General features: G+C 35.1%; 1 protein-coding gene across 4 annotated transcripts in view; it reads right to left on the bottom strand.

Moving 5' to 3' along the window:
* NIN (ninein) overlaps nucleotides 1-19484 on the bottom strand; it is a 191993-nt gene that overhangs the window by 56906 nt on the left and 115603 nt on the right. For all 4 annotated transcript variants that reach the window (XM_056821103.1, XM_007473222.2, XM_001363383.4 and 1 more), the window contains 6 exons: nucleotides 16606-16742; nucleotides 16119-16259; nucleotides 12821-12995; nucleotides 10446-10556; nucleotides 1433-1522; nucleotides 1026-1164 (listed from right to left, as the gene is read on the bottom strand). In XM_056821103.1, coding sequence (XP_056677081.1) covers nucleotides 1026-1164; nucleotides 1433-1522; nucleotides 10446-10556; nucleotides 12821-12995; nucleotides 16119-16259; nucleotides 16606-16742 — 793 coding nt within the window. The remainder of the gene's footprint in view (nucleotides 1-1025; nucleotides 1165-1432; nucleotides 1523-10445; nucleotides 10557-12820; nucleotides 12996-16118; nucleotides 16260-16605; nucleotides 16743-19484) is intronic.

Genomic DNA, 19484 nt, shown 5'->3' on the forward strand with positions numbered 1-19484 from the left:
AGATAACACATCAATAAACAGTTTTCAAATAATAAACTTTAAGTATTATCTAAATCAGGAGTTCTTAACAGTTTTAGATCATGGACCCATTTCTCAGTCTAGTGAATCCTATGGACCATTTCTTTCCCCAATCCCAGACCATTAAAGTAAAGAAATAAATGGCTAAAAAGAGTGAAGTTTAAGGTTATGGTCTTTAGCCCTTCTCTGCCAGATGTAAAGTCAATGTTATAAGTTGGCAGCTCCCAAATTTTGAAATATTTACCCTCTTTCCTGAGCCTACCTTGTATTTCACCAAACTATTTTAAACTGTCTCTAAGAATCTCCTTTCAAAATATATATGTCCTAATAAGGGAAGAATGTAGAACAGCCACACAGCTAACCTGAGTTGCAACATTACCAGGGATTGTCTAAAAACAAGCCAAAGGCAAGAACAGGGAAAAGGGGAGGAAACTGAATAAAGGCCTATTAAAATAAAAAAGTGCTGGGACAAAGGAAAGGGATTAATACATTTGTGATTCTGGTACACATATCAAAAAACTAAACTTTGCAAATGTCAATTCTTCTAGGATCAGTAATAGTTTTTCCTCTAAAATTATCCTTTATCCTTTAGGTTGCTAACTTTGATTTAATATATTCACTTCATCCTCATGGTTATTAAGAAGCAATATAGTAGGAATACAGAAAAGGTCCTAAATAAATCCTTCATGACCCTTGGAATATAAAAGGAGAAATATAATAATAATTTATTAAGTCTAAATGTGCAAGGGCCTATATATAATATAAGCTAACAATTGAAACAAAAGGTATCATTTTATAATTGTTCATTTCACAAATTCCTAGATCAGTTGTAGTTCCTTGGGTAATCTTTTCAATGATCAGGACTTTGAAGAACAAAATGAAAATTCTCTCACAATATTCTATTTTCCCTAGACATAGCTGAATAATGACGACATTTTTGATGATTTGAATCAGATACCTAGGTCTCAACAAAAGACTTTCAAATTTTTAGGCTTGTATGTTTATACCTTGGTCAAGGTCTATACTGTGACGTCTAACATCAAACTCTTCAGAATTAAAGTTCTTGAAAGGAAGTTTCAAAATTTTGCCGTGAGCACGATATTTTTCCAATTCAGACTGGAGTTCATCCACTTGGTCCTGTAACATCTGAGGAAAAAATGGCCCACAAAAAAATAGGCAACAAGTTCAAATTATAACATTAGGGCAATAATAATAAGTCATGACTATTAAACTTTTATTTTTGTGGGCGAGAAAACAATGTGGTAAATCCTTTCTCAAATATAATACAAGACTTACTTTCTAGCAAGTCCAAACTGCATAAGTTCTCTTAATAAGGGTGTACTTTAAATACAATTTGCATGGTTCTTCAATTAACTATTCTAGGTCAAAGAAAAGGAATTCTTTCAAAACTCACTCTACACTGCTGTTCATATTCAGTTTTCATCTTGGTTAGGCTCTCTTCTTGCAAAAAGTACTCAGCACTATTGGGATCTAAGTCACCAAACTGGAAGAGAAAAAAAGGCAAATAGATAAGATTCATATGTATCCTTCATCATCTATAGCATGCTAAAGTCAAGGCATTGATTCCTGTGTTTCATCTAGTCTCTATTACATTAAAAGGAGTATTATGCAAGAATACCATCAGGGGAATACTATTGTGCTAAAAGGAATAATAAAAGTGGAGGAATTCCATGGAGACTAGAACAACCTCCAGGAAGTGATGCAGAGCGAAAGGAGCAGAACCAGGAAAACATTATACACAGAGACTGATACATTGTGGTACAATCGAAGGTAATGGACTTCTCCATTAGTGGCAATGCAGTGTCCCTGAACAATCTGCAGGGATCTAAAAAACACTATCTACAAGCAGAAGATAAACTGTGGGAGTAAAAAAACGATGAAAAGCAACTGTTTGACTACAGGGGAGGAGAGGATATGACTGAGGAGAGACTCTAAATGAACACTCTAATGCAAATACCAACAACATGGAAATGGGTTTGAATCAAGAACACATGTGATACCCAGTGGAATTGCACGTTGGCTGTGGGAGAGGTGGTGGGAGGGGGGGAGGGAAGAAAAGAAAATGATATTTGTTTCCAATGAATAATGTTTGGAAATGACCAAATAAAAATTAAAAAAAAAAAAGAATACCATCAGGGAAGATGAAAATAAAATGTTCAACTAACTAGCATTGACCAGACTTCTAATTCTTGGTAACGTGTTTTCTTCTGCACTTCCATGCCCATGTAACTGACAGATATTTACAAAAATTTGTATCCATCACTAATAATGTCCCCTACTACAATTAAGCTAATATAATTTTTTTTGGGAAAAAAAAGAGATTGTTTTTTTATCATTTTGAATTAAACAAAAATAGAGAAAGATTTACTCATTGAATTGAATAGGGAACTTAAAAAGAACAAATTTTAAATCCCCAATTAAACAACAAATTGGAAATGCTGAAAATCAAAGGATAGATTAATAAAGATGAAAGTAAAAAAAATAATTTAAATAATAGGAGCTGGTTTTAAAGGGGGGGGGGATGAAACAGCTACACCACTGTTTAATTTTATTTTTAATTAAAAAAACCTAACTATTTCAAAATGAAATGGGAAATTTTGCCACAAATGAAGAAATTAAAGCAATCAGTAGGAATATTTTACACAATTATGTCAGTAAAATTTGTAATCAAAGTGAAATAATTGAATATTTACAAAAATGTAAATGCCCAACTTAGAAGAGGAAATAGAATATTTAAATTACTGCATCTCAGAAAAAGAAATTGAACAAGCCATCAATGAGCACCCTAAGGAAAAGAATCACAAGTGAATTCTACCAGACATTCAAAGAACAATTAATTCTAGTACTATATAAACTACTTGGAGAAATAGGTAAAGAAAGAATCCCATCAAATTCCTTTTAGGATACACATAGGATACACATAGGATACACATATGGTATATATATAAACCAAGAAGATAAAAAATTAGAGAAAGTAAACCATGGCCTAATTTCCCTATTGAATACTGATGCAAAAAATTTAAATAAAATATTAGCAATGAGATTACAGCAATATATATATTAGTGGGTAGAATCAGTACCAGGAATTATTATTAGAAAAGCTATCCATATAACTGCCCACATCAATAACAAAACCATATAAATCATATTATTATTTCAGTATGTGAAGACAGGATTAGCTTTCCCTTTGTCTACTTTTAAACTAATCAACAAAAGCTAATATACCCATACTTAACCCTAAAGTAAGGGAAGTCCACAAACTACTTACAGGAATTTACACCTCCAAAAGTTAAGACACCCCTATTTAACACCTAAGTGGGGGAGGTCCACAACCCACATACAGAAACAAATGACTGCCCCCTAGGCAGTCCTAAGCAAAGTTATAGAATGCAATTGGTCCCTGTAAAGTAGGGGAAGACACAGGAAGTGACAAAAAGATTAAAAATGGCTGAAACTTCCTGTGAAGGAAGTCTTCAAATTCTTTCAAGGCTGTGGAGGCTGGTAGAGGATCAACTTCTTCAGCATGGATCTTGGGACTCTAGCATTTGGTAAGACTGCTATGAAATGTTCTCCCCTTGGACTTTGGATTGGTGAGTGGAAAAAGTTGACCTTTCTTTCCTAACTGCCAGAGATTAACACCAGATAGGCCTCCCTCTCTTGGAAGGCTGTGTGGGTGAAACCTCTGTCCTCCAGCTGGGGCATCTGGAGCCCTGTGAGAGGAGAGCCAGGTGCCAGGGCAAATATTTAGGGTGATAAGCCAGACTTTTCACTCTACCCTCTTTCACATTCCTCTCCTCTTTCCCTCTATTATGTAAATAAAACTGATCAAAAGTCATTTTGACTTGAAATATATTAATTTTGGAGACCACAGTCCAACCTTAATTTTACCCCCTCCAAGTAGATAGAAAACAAAAAAATCTCTGACATAAATACAACCCTAATTCCTAATAAAAACATTAGAAAGCATAGGAATGAATGGAGTTTGTCTTAAAATGATTAGTAGAATCTATCTCAAACCATCAGCAAGCATTATCTGTAATGAGAATAAACTAGAAGTCTTCCTAATAAGGGCAGGGATAAAGAAAGGATGCCCATTATCACAACTATTATACAATAGAGTACTAGAAATGCTAGTTATAGCAATTCTTATAGCAATAAGAGAAGAAAAAGAATAGAATAGGCAGTGAAGAAACAACTCAGTCTTTGCAGATAATATGATGATATATTAAAACAAATCTAGAGAATTAACTAACAAACTAGTCAAAATAATTAGCAAAAGTTGCAAGATATAAAATAAAGCCACATAAATCATTGGCATTTTAATATATTGCCAAGAAGCAAAAAAAAAAAATCTACTTAAAATAGCTCCAGACAATATAAAATATTCAGGAGTCTACAGGCCAAGACAAGCTCAGAAATTATATGAGAACAATTACAAAACACTTTAAAAACAAATAAAATGAGATGTAAACAACTGGAAAAAATGTAAATTGCTCACAATTATATCTACATTAATTTGTTTATTCGGTGCCATATCAATCAAACTACCAAAAATTACTTTAGGGATCTATAAAAACCAGTAACAAAATCCATCTGCAAGGACAGAAGGTCAAGAATTTCAAGGGAATCAATTAAAAAAATGTGAAAGAAGATGGCCTAGTATCAAACTGTATTACAAAGTGGTAATCCTCAAAAACAATCTAATACTGGCCAAGAAATAGAGTGGTGGACACAATACACACAAGTAAATGATTGTAGTAATCTAGTGTTGGATAAACACAAAGATTGAAGCTTTGTAGACAGTAACTCATCATTTGACAAAAGTTTCTAGAAAAGTTGGAAAGTAATTTGGCAGAAAGTAGGCACAGACCAATATCTCACACTGCATACCAAGAAAATGTCAAAACGGGTACATAATTTAGATATAAAGCTTGGCCAATATGCTTTCCCTGCAATACAACTGTCAAATTTATATCTCAAAGAAACAGCAAAATGTCCTGCATATACAGAAGTATTTGTAGCAGCTCTTGCTGCTGAACAAGTTGTAGTATTGATTTTTCTTTGTTTTTGAAGAAAACCAATATAATAAGCACATTAGGAGAGAATGGAACATTTTACCTGCCAGATCAATGGATGAAGGAAGAATTTATGACTGAACAAGAAATAGAGAGTATTAGGGACTATAAAATGGATAATTTAGATTACATTAAATTCTAAATTTTTTGTACAAAAAATTCCAAAGCAGAAGAAAAAGCAGGAAATAGTGAAAAGATTTTTTGCAGCAATTTTATCAGATAAATGCCTCATTCCTCACATATATAGAGACTTGGGGTACAACACTACATTTATTCATTGGGGCTGTGAAGATAGAATTATCTCTTTTTTGAAGTAATGCAGGTATATCTGAGGTGGATAGTGTTGTTATCCACCCTAGGTAACTGGGTTTGATACTTAATGAGCTGGTTATAAGTATCACAGTCCCCTTTAGTAAAGTAAGGCAGATTGAGTCTTACCAAACTAGAGTCAGAGCGCAAACCAGTCTTTCAAAACTTCTTGGTGCAACAGTAACTGATTTATAGATTAACAAAGGGTAAGGAAGCAGGATTTAGAAAAGAGGATGCCCTAATTTCTAAATTCTAATACTTTCCTCTTCCCTCTATGCCCATCAGTGAAATGGACTCTTAGAGATCTTGGAGCTCCCTATCACTCCCTGCTTCTGGCTAAGTATCCCCAAACTCTCTCTATTCTACCTTACATGAAAATACTCCCTTGTTGGTTTATCTGGTGGTTAATAGTTTCTCCAAGTTGACTAAGCATGAACTCAAATTGACTAAGTTGAGGACAGCTGGGTAGCTCAGTGGATTGAGAGCCAAGCCTAGAGATGGGAGGTCCTAGGTTCAAATCTGACCTCAGTCACTTCCCAGCTGCGTGACCCTGGGCAAGTCACTTGACCCCCATTGCCTAGCTCTTACCACTCTTCTGCCTTGGAGCCAATACACAGTATTGACTCCAAGACGGAAGGTAAGGGTTTAAAAAAAAATTGACCATGCCCATTGAACTACCAAAAAAACTTCTTTACTGAATTAGAAAAAACCATAACTAAGTTCATTTGGAAGAACAAAAGATCAAGGATATCCAGGGAAATCATGAAAAAAAATGCAAAGGAAGGAGGACTTGCAGTCCCAGATCTCAAACTATACTATAAAGCAGTGGTTATCAAAACAATTCGGTACTGGCTAAGAGACAGAAAGGAGGATCAGTGGAATAGACTTGGCGTAAATGATCTCAGCAAGACAGTTTATGACAAACCCAAAGACCCCAGCTTTTGGGACAAAAATCCATTATTTCATAAAAACTGCTGGGAAAATTGGAAGACAGTGTGGGAGAGATTAGGTTTGGATCAACACCTCACACCCTACACCAAGATAAATTCAGAATGGGTGAATGACTTGAACATAAAGAAGGAAACTATAGGTAAATTAGGTGAACACAGAATAGTATACCTGTCAGATCTTTGGGAAGGGAAAGGTTTTAAAACCAAGCAAGACTTAGAAAGAGTCACAAAATGTAAAATAAATAATTTTGACTACATCAAACTAAAAAGTTTTTGTACAAACAAAACCAATGTAACTATAATCAGAAGGGTAGCAACAAATTGGGAAAAAAAAATCTTCATAAAAACCTCTGACAAAGGTTTAATTACTCAAATTTACAAAGAGCTAAATCAATTGTACAAAAAACCAAGCCATTCTCCAATTGATAAATGGGCAAGGGACATGAACAGGCAGTTCTCAGCCAAAGAAATCAAAACTATTAATAAGCACATGAAAAAGTGTTCTACATCTCTTATAATCAGAGAGATGCAAATCAAAACAACTGTGAGGTATCACATCACACCTAGCAGATTGGCTAACATAACAGCTATGGAAAGTAATAAATGCTGGAGGGGATGTGGCAAAGTAGGGACACTAATTCATTGCTGGTGGAGTTGTGAATTGATCCAACCATTCTGGAGGGCAATTTGGAACTATGCCCAAAGGGCGATAAAAGACTGTCTGCCCTTTGATCCAGCCATAACACTGCTGGGTTTGTACCCCAAAGAGATAATAAGGAAAAAGACTTGAACAAAAATATTCATAGCTGCACTCTTTGTGGTGGCCAAAAATTGGAAAATGAGGGGATGCCCTTCAATTGGGGAATGGCTGAACAAATTGTGGTATATGTTGGTGATGGAATACTATTGTGCTCAAAGGAATAATAAAGTGGAGGAATTCCATGGAGACTGGAACAACCTCCAGGAAGTGATGCAGAGCGAAAGGAGCAGAACCAGGAGAACATTGTACACAGAGACTGATACACTGTGGTACAATCGAAGGTAATGGACTTCTCCATTAGTGGCAACGCAGTGTCCCTGAACAATCTGCAGGGATCTAAAAAACACTATCCGCAAGCAGAAGATAAACTGTGGGAGTAAAAATACCGATGAAAAGCAACTGTTTGACTACAGGGGAGGAGGGGATATGACTGAGGAGAGACTCTAAATGAACACTCTAATGCAAATACCAACAACATGGAAATGGGTTTGAATCAAGAACACATGTGATACCCAGTGGAATTGCACGTTGGCTGTGGGAGAGGTGGTGGGAGGGGGGGAGGGAAGAAAAGAAAATGATCTTTGTTTCCAATGAATAATGTTTGGAAATGACCAAATAAAAATTAAAAAAAAAATTTACTAAGTTCACAATGGGCTGGACCTGGCCTGAGGTAAACATCTTCGCCCATACACCAACAGATTTTGGAAAAATCATCCTCCCAGGCAGGGTTGATAGAATAGAGAGATCTTCTTTAGATGGGTTTCTTCTGTGGAAAAGGTACCTCCAAAGAAAATTGAAAGGTTTCACTTCTCCCACAAACAGGTTTGGGTAGAAAAAGCTCAGCAGAAAGCAGACTTCTTCCTCTCCAACTTCAGGACAGGAAGTGGCAGTTGTAACTTCCAAACTCTTCCTCCCCTGCCCTCTGCATTCCAGAATCCACTCTTCAGAGTTCCTAGCATGTGCCCATGTTAGCCCCTTAAAGACAATCTTCAACTTCTCTTAAACTCACTCATTTCTATAATTCTATTCCTACACTTTGTCTATTTTAATGAAATCAATCAGCAAACTTTAATTCAATCAATCAAGAACTCAAAACACCCCTACTTAACCATTAAGTATGAGAGTTCACAAGTCACTTCCTAGAATGACACCTCCAAAGGCCACTGCCCCCCTAGCCCCCTCCCCTCCCTGCAGTGCTAGGCACATTGGGAGGCTGCAATTGGTTCCCCCAAAATGTGAGAGTGACAGGAAGTAACATCAAGAAAACTGCTTTAAAAAAGCCAGTCCAAAAAAGACTTGTACAAAAATATTCATAGCTGCGCTCTTTGTGGTGGCCAAAAATTGGAAAATGAGGGGATGCCCATCAATTGGGGAATGGCTGAACAAATTGTGGTATATGTTGGTGATGGAATATTATTGTGCAAAAAGGAATAATAAAGTGGAGGAATTCCATGGAGACTGGAACAACCTCCAGGAAGTGATGCAGAGCGAGAGGAGCAGAACCAGGAGAACATTGTACACAGAGACAAACACAATGTGGTATCATCGAACGTAATGGACTTCTCCATTAGTGGCAGTGTAATGCCCCTGCACAATCTGCAGGATCAAGGAGAAAAAAACACTATCCATAAGCAGAGGTCAAACTGAGGGAGTAGAAACACCGAGGAAAAGCAACTGCCTGACTACAATGGCTGAGGGGACATGACAGAGGAAAGACTCTGAGTGAACACTCGGATGCAAATACTAACAACATGGCAATGGGTTCGAGTCAAGAACACATATGATACCAGTGGAATAACGCGTCGGCCATGGGGGGTGGGAGGGAGGAAAAGAAAATGATCTTTGTCTTTAATGAAAAATGCATGGAAATGATCAAATAAAATACTATAAAAATAAAAAAAAAAGCCTGTCCAAGAATTAAGTCATTGACTCTGCATCTTGTCTTGGCTTAGGAGGAGACTCTTTCCCTGGATCCTGCGTTGGCTTGCTGGGTGAGTGGCTGGGATTCCTGCCTTGACTTTGAAGGAGGCTGAGCTGGTGAACTTCTGACTGAAGACTCCACTTGGAGATTGAGACCTGAGGAAGCTTCCTGCCAGAGTGCTGAACCAGGCTTCAAGAATCTGTCACTTAATCTATATTTTCCACTTTCATTATTTCCACCTCTTTGTAAATAAAAACTACTAAAAGTCATTTTGACTTAAGCTATAATATTTTCAAATCAGCGACTACAATATAACTTTATAACTCTCTTCTTAAGTCAAAACCTCAATTTTAATACTTTACAGGCCAAAACACTGATAAACATCAGGATTGGCTTGATGAAGGTGATTAGGAAATCTGAAGTTACTAAAATTGTAAGAACTCCAAAGATTTATCAACAGAAAGCAAATTTGAAAGCAGGTAATGTTCAATTCCATCAAAAGTAAAGTGCAAGTAAAGCTTAGAGAAGCAGGATTCTTGGCTCAGTGAAGACAGATGAGTTCAATTTTATAAACTAGAATCAAAGACCTCTAGTTGTGGCATATGATTGTGATGGAATATTATTATGCTAAATTTTTTGTACAAAAAATTACAAAGCAGAAGAAAAGCAGGAAATAGTGAAAACATTTTTTACAGCAATTACATGATGAATAAGATGGCTTCAGAAAGATCTGGGAAAACACTGAAGTGAGCAAGACAAAAGAACACTGTACACCATAACATCAATGATCAAATGTGAATGAATCGCTTAGCTATTCTCAGAATTACAATGATCTAAGATCTAATTCCAAAATTCATGATAAAAAAATGTTATAAACTTCTGGAGAAAGAATGGAGGGAGTCTGAATACAGATCAAAGCATGCTTTAAAATTTTTTAAAGTTTTTTTAAAGTTTTTTGAAAAATTCAATTACTTAAAAAAAAAAAAACCCTTACCTTCTGTCTTAGAATTAGTTCTAAGGCATTAGAGTCAAAAGAGTCAAGAGCTAGGCAATGGGAGTTAACTGACTTGCCCAGGGTCACATAGCTAGGAAGTGTCTGAGGCCAGATTTGAACCTAGGACCTCCTGTCTCTAGGCTTTGCTCTCAATTCACTGAGATACCCAGCTGCACCTTGATTACTTTTACAATATGGTTAATTTGGAAATACCTTTTGCATGACTGCACATGCCTGGTCTATATCAAATTACTTGACTTCTCTAGGAGGGATATAAGAAGGGGGAGAACTTGGAATTCAATTTAAAAAATAAATCTTAATAATTATTTTATATGTAACTGATAAAATAAAATAAAAATAAAAAACAATAAAACATAATCTTACATAAGAATCTGACCTTTTCTGATAGTACATTGACCAAATTCTTCTGCAGCTTGGTTACCAGACTCTCATACTCTGCAAGCTTTTCAGCATTTTCCAGTAGTTCGCTTTCTAAACGACTGTTTTCCTAGATAAAATTTTAAAAAGCATACATAAAAGATTCTCTAACTTTTGTACAGTATCCTATAAGGTAAAAACCACTACTTATTAATGGAATTTCCTCCATTTGGGAAGGAATTAAAGGTATATGAACCATTGACAATGGGTTTCAAACATCTGATAAAAACATAGTCACATTTTTTTTCCCTTTTAAAAAATAACAGTAGTGAGCAGGGGAAGATAAATGTGTACACAGCATTCCTGGGTAATCCAAAAACAGTATTCTTGGGATTTATTATGTCTACTCTGTATATCTGGCTACTCCAAAGAAGATAACTGATTACTAATAATGAATGTTAAGTATAATCTAGATCAGGATTTCTAATTTTTTGTGTAATAAATCCTTTTAGAAGTCTAGTGAAGTTTATGAACTCTTTCTCAGAATGATGCTTTTAGATGAAGAAAACAAAATACATAGACTTTAAAATGAAACCAATTCTATTCATAGACATATATTCAATATTCATATTCATACAGTTATCAAAATGTTTTCATAAAAATTTATAGAGTTTAGGTTAAGAACCTCTGCTAAGAGCAACCATGAAAATAAATATAATCTATAAATCAAGTATAAAATAAATTAGAGCAAGCCTAATGAAAACCAGAGACAATAATGCTATAGAAGGAAAAAAAATGTTGGGAAATAGGAAACCTGTATTCTAATCCTGCCTCATATACTTACATAAATATGGTGACCAGGGAAAAGTCACTTCACCTGACAAAGGCTCAATTTCCTCATCTGCAAATGAGGATAATAATATTTGCACTACTTACCTCACAGAGTTGCTATGAAGAATGTACTCTATAAAATGTAAATATTATATCAATGTGTTTATTATAATCAATAACAATAATACTAGTAGTAGCTGAAATTAATAGAAGTAGTAAATGGTGTCCAGGAAACAATGGACAAGGAAGACTCTATATAACAGAACTTTAAGTTGATTTATTTGAATGTTTGAAAAAAATATATGGCCTATAAATCCCCAAATATATTCATTCACTCAAAGCAAAAAAACAAAACAAAACAAAAAACCCTTGCTAAATTAGTTCATTTTGTTACAGCTGAAAACATGAGTGAAGGATTAGAGAACTAGAGTTATATCTACATTTTTGTAATATTGATGCTAATCTTGCAGTTTAAGGTATAGAAATTCTATTATTTTCAAAGTACATATCACAAATAAAGTCCCTCTAGTACTAACACATTTTAAGATCACTGGTTCAGAGCCCTATATTGGAATATGAAAAGATAAACCAATGCATTTCAAGCACTTTATAAAAAATAAGCTATGAAATTTATTGGTAAAGATAGTCAGAAGACATTTGATTTCACTGACATAAAGAGCTCTGCATGAAGGAACTTCCCTCTGATATAGGCAGGCACATTCTCTACAATGTTATCACCTTAGTAGGTTGCCTAGGCTGATATTAAGGGATTTGTGCAAAAACTCACAATCAATATTTTTCAGAGGTTCTACCAGAACCCAGTATTTAAAATGTACCTAATTATGCACTCCAAATGATAGGTCACTAACCTTGCTAGATGTTTCCTCAGATAATTGATGAGAGAGAGTCAAAGACAAAAGCAGAATGCCAAGTATAGGTAGAACTAAGTCTAACCAGTTTATAGGTCTTGAGATGACTAGATCTCATACAATAATTATAAGCAATCAAGACTGATATTAATCCAAAACTATTCTCTTCCAGATTCAATTGTTTTCTTCCTTCTCTGTAAAGGAACATCAGATTTTTGGTATATTGCTTAATTTGGCTACAAGATTCTGTCCCTGTTCCCTTTTTATTCTTTGAATTAAAGGATTTCTCTCTATAACAGAGATGGAACACTGAGAAATGGAAGTCATATAAAAGGAAAGGAAAAGGGTGTATTTTTTTAAGTTTCCAGAAAGTAGGTACCTAAAAATAGGGTGAGGGGAACAGGTTTGAAAGAATTTATGCTATGGATATTAAGCTAGGCTATTAAGTGATATAGTGAATAAAATATAGGAGACAGAAGGTCAGAATCTGAATCCTGGCTCAGGCTGTAAGACTGAACCTAGCTAGGCAATTTATTTGACCTTTTCCATCCTCAGTGTTCTAATCTGTGAAATTAAGGTAATAATAATACCTATCTCACAAGATGATTGTAAGGATCAAATGAGATAATAGGTATAAAACACAGTTGACCTTAAAGCACTACATAAATGTTGGCCTTTTAATTTGGTGTGTTACCTTTAAAGAGAGGGCAAGACGGTCACGAATGCAGTTCTCTTCAGTTTTCACCTTTTCAATTTCCTGTTCCAATTCCAAATGCTGCTTCCCTATTTGCTGCAGGATCTGCTCTTTCTCTTTTTGGATGTCACTCTTGAAGGATGCTATCCTTTCCTTGTATACATCCTCTAATTTTCTATATGGCCAAAAGTCATATAAATGTGAAAAATAAAATCAAAGGGAAAAAAGGCATCTTGAAAAAAAATCATCTAATCTGCAGCTACACATAAAACAGTATAATGGCATCTAATATATCTTACTTTAAAAAATTTATTTAAAATTTTTTCTATGGTTACATGATTCATGCTGTTTCCCTCCCTTTCCCCTTCACCCCAACCCACCAGATGACAAACAATTCCACTGGATTATATACATAATTACTTAAAACCTATTTTCATGTTATTCATTTTTCTAATAAAATAATCTTTTAAAACCAAAACCCTAAATCATATACCCATATAAACAAGTAATAAATCATATGTTGTCTTCTGGATTTCTACTCAGGAATTCCAGAGAATAGGGCTTAGACTTTGGAAGAACTCAAAACACAATTCAAAAAACAATTAAGAGAGGATGAAGAAAATAGGGGAAAAGAACTTTAAAAGCAAAATAGGTCATCTGGAAACAGAAGCACATGAACTAAAACAAGAAAATAGTGTCATAAAAACCAGAAATAATCTGCTTAAAAATGAGGCAAAGAAATCGAAAGGTAACCTACAAAGAATAAACAGACCAAAAGGACAAAAGATGATAAAAAAAAAACCAGGGATGAAATTCAGTCTTTAAAAATTAGAATCCAACAAGTAGAAGCAAATGACTTCACAAGGCAGCTAGAGTCTATAAAACAAAAAATCAAAAGAATGAAAAAAATTGAGTAAAATATGAAATACCTCATTCATAAAACAAGAGACCTAGAAAACGGATCGAGGAGAGACAATTTAAGAATTATTGGACTACCAGAAAATCATGACAAAAGAAAAAGTCTGGACATCATTCTACAGGAAATTATCCAAGAAAACTAACCTGACAAGAGATTGAAAGAATCCACAGATCACCTCCTGCATTAAATCCCCAATTGACAATTCCCAGGAATTTTATAGCCAAGTTCAAGAACTTACAGCCCAAGGAAAAGATACTATAAGCTGCTAACAAGAAACAATTCTGTTATCATGAAGCCACAGTTAGGATAACAAAGGACCTGACTGCATCCACACTGAAGGACTGAAAGGCATTGAATATGATATTACCCTAACGCTAAATTAATTTACTTATTCAGTGTCATACCTATCAAACTACCAAGAAACTTTTTTTATTGAATTACAAAAAAGAATAACAAAGTTCATTTGGAAGAACAAAAGATCAAGAATATCAAGGAAAATAATGAAAAAAATGTGAAGGATTGGGGCCTGGCAGTAACAGATCTTAAATTGTATATAAAGCAGTGATCATCAAACAATATGGTACTGGCTAAGAGACAGAAGGAAGGATCAATGGAATAGGATCTGTTTATATGAAAATATTTATAGCTGTTGTAATTTTGGGCGGGGGGGGGGGCTCATACTCCTTAAATAGAGAAATATGGGTTGAAGGCAGTGAGGAAAGGGTTGATGAAATGGCTTCCTCACTACCCCCTCCCAGAGCTCCCAGATTACTTAAGGGAGACAAAATAGAGATCTTCCCTTGGTGAAGGTTTGCCCCTTGGTGGCCATATCAGCCCTGAGGGGTGGTGGGGAAGTCTTCTCTATAAGGAGAGGTATAAGGGATCTCTATCTGGATATGCACTGCTTTGGGGCTCTCACAAGGCTCCCCCTGTGTCTTCTTGAAAACTGACAACAAGATGGAGTCTGCCAATGGGCTTACTCTCTAGATGTAAATAAACGAGATTGAGGGGGAAGCTGGGTAGATCAGTGGATTGAGAGCGAGGTCTAGAGATGGGAGGTCCTAGGTTCAAATCTGACCTCAGTCACTTCCCAGCTGTGTGACCCTTGGCAAGTCACTTAACCTCCATTGCCTAGCCCTTACCACACTTCTGCCTTGGAACCAATATGCAGTATTGATTCCAAGACAGAAGATAAGGGTTTAAAAAAATTTTTTTCTAAATAAATGAGATTAAATTTGCTGACTGCTTATTTTATTTAATTGTTGATTGGGGCAAAGGGTAAAGGTTAGGGGGGGTTGTAGGTCACCCTAAATCTCTTTCTAAATAAATCTAATTACTGAAGTATAAGGTTTTCTTTTAGCCAGGGGAGAGGTAGAATAGGGGAGAGAGCACTGCTCACCAATTAGAGTCCAGTATCTCAACAGTTCATGGAATGAAGGTCTTTGAAGAACAAATTGTGATATATAATGGTGATGGAATACTACTGTGCTATACAGAATGATGAATTGATTGACTTCTATAAGAACCATTAATACCTATATGAACTGATATGGAGAGAAAAAAGCAGAACCAGGAGAACATTATATACAGTAACTGAAAGGGTGCAGGATAGTCAAATGTGATTAACTCTGCCACTAAAAGAAATACAATGATCCAGGACAACCCTGAAGGGCTTATGAGAAAGAATACTACCCATGTCTTGAGAAAGAATGTGAGAGTAGAAATCCAGAAGAAAACAGATCATTTATTTTTTGTATGGGTATATGATTTAGGGTTTTGGTTTTAAAAGATAATTCTATTACAAAAACAAATAATATAGAATTAGATTTGAGTGATAATCTAAGTATAGCCCAGTGAAATTGCTTGTCAATTCTGGGAGGGGGGAGCAAAGGGGGAGAGAGCCAACAAGAATCATGTAACCATTGAAAAAATTAAAAAAGAAAAATAAATAAAATTTTAAAAAAATAGAAAGAAATCTGCTTATTCTTATCCCTTGACCATTTGTCAATTGGGGAGTGATTTGATTTCTCATAAATTTTACCTAGTTCTTTGTATATTTGAGAAATTAGACCTTTGTCAGAGAATTTTTTATAAAATATTTTCCCCCAGTTCATTGCTTCCCTTCTAATTTTGGTTGCATTGGTTTTGCTTTTACAAAACCTTTTTGCTTGAATATAATCAAAATTATTCATTTTATATCTTATAATGTTCTCTGTGTCTTACTTGGTCTTAAATCCTTCCCTTCTCCACAGAATATCTTTTACTTTTAATGAGTTAGATAATTAGGCATCAGTTCTCTAAGGTTTGTTTTGGTGATGCAAGCAATGTCTTTTGACGAAGTAATAGATGACTTAGCTGCCAGGCTACTAAAGGTCTTACCTAAGGTTGTATTCATATTGGTGTTCTATAGCAGCATGGTGGTCATCCACTTCAGAGGCCATCAGAGACTTTAATTTCTCAGCTTTTTCAAGATCTGACTGCAACTTCTCTTTTTCTCTGGCTACTTGGTCAATTTGCTCCCTGGAACAGGATACAAACTGAATTAAAATTAAATCATTTCTAGGCACATACTCCAATCAAATAGTACTTACAATTCCCTAAACCTTAAGTCCTTATCTCAGTCATCTCATATTTTGATTTGTTTCATTAACAAAATTCCATCATTAAAAATGTCAGAATTATACATACATTACCTAGAAGATGCCATCTGCATATACTTCAAGGCATGTTAGTACATCAGTGATACCCAAACAAAACATGCCATTTTGGCACGCAGATTAGAAGATGTCATATAGTAGTCATCTGAACAAATTACTAGATAAGAGCTAGAGAACAATGTAACATGACAAAATTTTGATCAACTTACAATAAGTGCCTAATCTCAGTCTTGAAGCTGGCCAGGGCTGCCTGATGCATGTCATTTTTGGTGATTAAAAGTTCATTTTCTAGTGCCAGCGTCAATTCCATTAAGTTGATGCTTCCATCAAGGCTGAAATCTAAGGCCTAGAGATCAATAAAACATCATCATTTGAGGGCAACTAATGATCCTTTCCCTAGAGAGTTAAAGAAAAGTTATACAAACTTTAAGAGCCAAATTTTTGCTCTGCATATTGGGTGACTATACTTCTTTCATAGCTAGAATATTAAAGAGAACCTCTAATATGAAGAAACCTTAGCAAATTTATTTGTGTTTTTTTTGTGAATATGTTTGTTTTATTTTTGTTCACAAAGATAAGTTTTATTATCACAGTAATTTCCCTCAATATTTCTCCACCTCCCTGAAAACTACCTCATAAAGCAAATGATATTTTTCAAGATAAAACAAGAGAAAATATTAGCATAAATGATCAACATATCAAAAGTCTAAAATTATTGGCAATGTACCATGCCTGACAATATCTTTTCTCTTAGAGTGGAATGGATGAGTGCCTTTTCATATTTCTTCTTTGCAACAAGCTTTGTAATTTTGCAACATTCACTTCTAATTTTGTTATGTAATTGTCATTTCCATTTATATTGCTCTGATCATTATATATATATTGCTTTCTTGGTTTTATTTCACTCATCATAAGTTCATGTAGATATTTGGATACATTTCTGTATTCATTATATTTATCTCTTCATAAAGTTCCAAGCCCTAATCCAAGCCTGAAGTATGGTCTGGAATCCCAGCATGAGGCAGTATGTTCAGCACACCTGATCTGTATAAGCCCAGAATAAGACCTGGAGCCCTTGTCTAAGCTTGTAGTGAGGACTTGAACCCCAGTGGGAGGCAATCTGTGAGGCATGCCTGGGCCAAAGGGAGGCAGAAAGTACCAGCATAAGACATTCCCTGGCACTCCCACTGACCCGTGTAAGCCCAGACTGAGCTAGCCTTTACAAAAGCTCAAGTTACAAGGCCCAGGGTCAAGGCAGTCCACAGTGTAGTGGGCCTGACCTGATCAAACACAGAGGGAGACCAAAACCCCAACTCAAGCCTGACATTAGAGCCCCAGTGTAGTGTAGCTCACAGTGCTCTGAGCTCTGCAAGCCATCAACTGTCTCAGAGAGTAATTGAATCGGGAGTGGGTGATGGCTTTCAGAGTTCCCAACCCACAGGTGTCATCATACCACCTTAGAAGAACTTAAACTAGCAGAAACCCAGAAATAGAGCATCAAGGAAGAATTGAAGTTTAACTTTAAGAGAGTGCCCTCTTTCCCCTGAGAACAAAGAACTTTAAGATAAAAGTGAAAGTAAAGAAAAAGGGTGGGAAATTGAACAAACATCAAGAAAATACCTAATCATAGAAAATATTTATGGAAACAAAGAGGAACAAGATACAGACATAGAAGGGAATAATTAAAACAAAGCAAAACACACAAAACTTCAAAGAAAAATATGAATTGGTATCAGGTTCAGGAAGAGCTCAATAATGTTTTCACAAATTAATTAAGAGAAGCAGAGGAAAAAAATGGCAAAGAACTGAAAATCGTGCAAGAAGAAAGTAACAGCAAATGGAAAAGGAGGTTAAAAGTTCACAGAAGAAAATCATCCCATAAAAACTAGAACTGGGCAACTAAAAACTAATGACTTCATGAAACATCAAGAAACAATAAAAACCAAGTCAAGAGAATAAAAAAACCCAGAAGAAATTGTGAAATAAGTCATTAAAAAAATACTGACATGGGAAATAGTAGGATAAATAATAGGAGGGACAATTTAAGAATTATTGGACTACTTAAAAGCATGATTTTAAAAAGCCTGGACATTATAATATAAGGAATTATCATGGAAAACTGCCCTGATATTTTTGAGCAAAAGAGTAAAATAGAAATTGAAAAAATCCACAGATTCAAGTCCTCAAATAAATCCCCAAATGATAACTCCCAGGAATATTATAGCTAAATTAATGAGCCATGAAATCAAGAAGAAAATACTGCAAACAGCCAAAAAAGAAACAACTCAAATACCATGGAATTATAACAGGGATTACAAAGGGCTTAGCAGCTTCCATATTAAAGGACTGGAAAACTTGAAATATATGACACAAGGTAAAAGATTTAGTTTTACAACTCAGAATTAAATCTATCCACCAAAACTGAGTATATTCTTTCATGGCAGAAAAATGATCATTTAATAAAATAGAAGATTTCCAAGCATTCCTTATGAAAAGAACAGACGTAAACAGAAAATCTGATGTTCAAACACAAGATCCAAGAGAAGCCTAAAAAGTTAAATAAGAAAGAGAAAATTGAAGGGATTCAATAAGTTCAAAAAATATATATATTCCTATGTGGAAAGATGATATTTGTAATTCCTAAAAAAAATAGTTTCATCAGTATTAAAGCATTAAAATGGGTATACATGGACAGAAATGGGAGCAAGCTGATTAGAATGATATATGCAAAAAAAATTAAGGGATGAAAAAAGATGATTGCACTAAGAATAAAGCAAAGAGAAAGGTAGAATGTGGTAAATTATCTCATCTAAAGAGGCATTAAAAAACTATTACAGTGAAGAGCAGGATAAAGGTGGTGACAGGCAATCCTTAAACCTTACTCTCATAATTGGCTCAGAAAGGGAATAATAACCATAGTCATTAATATATAGAATAATATCTTACCCTATGGAGAAGTATGGGAGGAATAAGACAAAGGGTAGAGTAATAGAAGGGAGGGGAAAATTAGGGCTAGTAATGAAAAGCAAAACACCTGTGAGGAAGAACAGAATGAAAGGAGAAAGTGTAGAATCAAAAGGGGAAAATA

The sequence above is a fragment of the Monodelphis domestica genome, chromosome 1, assembly GCF_027887165.1.
Source record: "Monodelphis domestica isolate mMonDom1 chromosome 1, mMonDom1.pri, whole genome shotgun sequence".
In the NCBI taxonomy this organism is placed as follows: Eukaryota; Metazoa; Chordata; class Mammalia; order Didelphimorphia; family Didelphidae; genus Monodelphis; species Monodelphis domestica.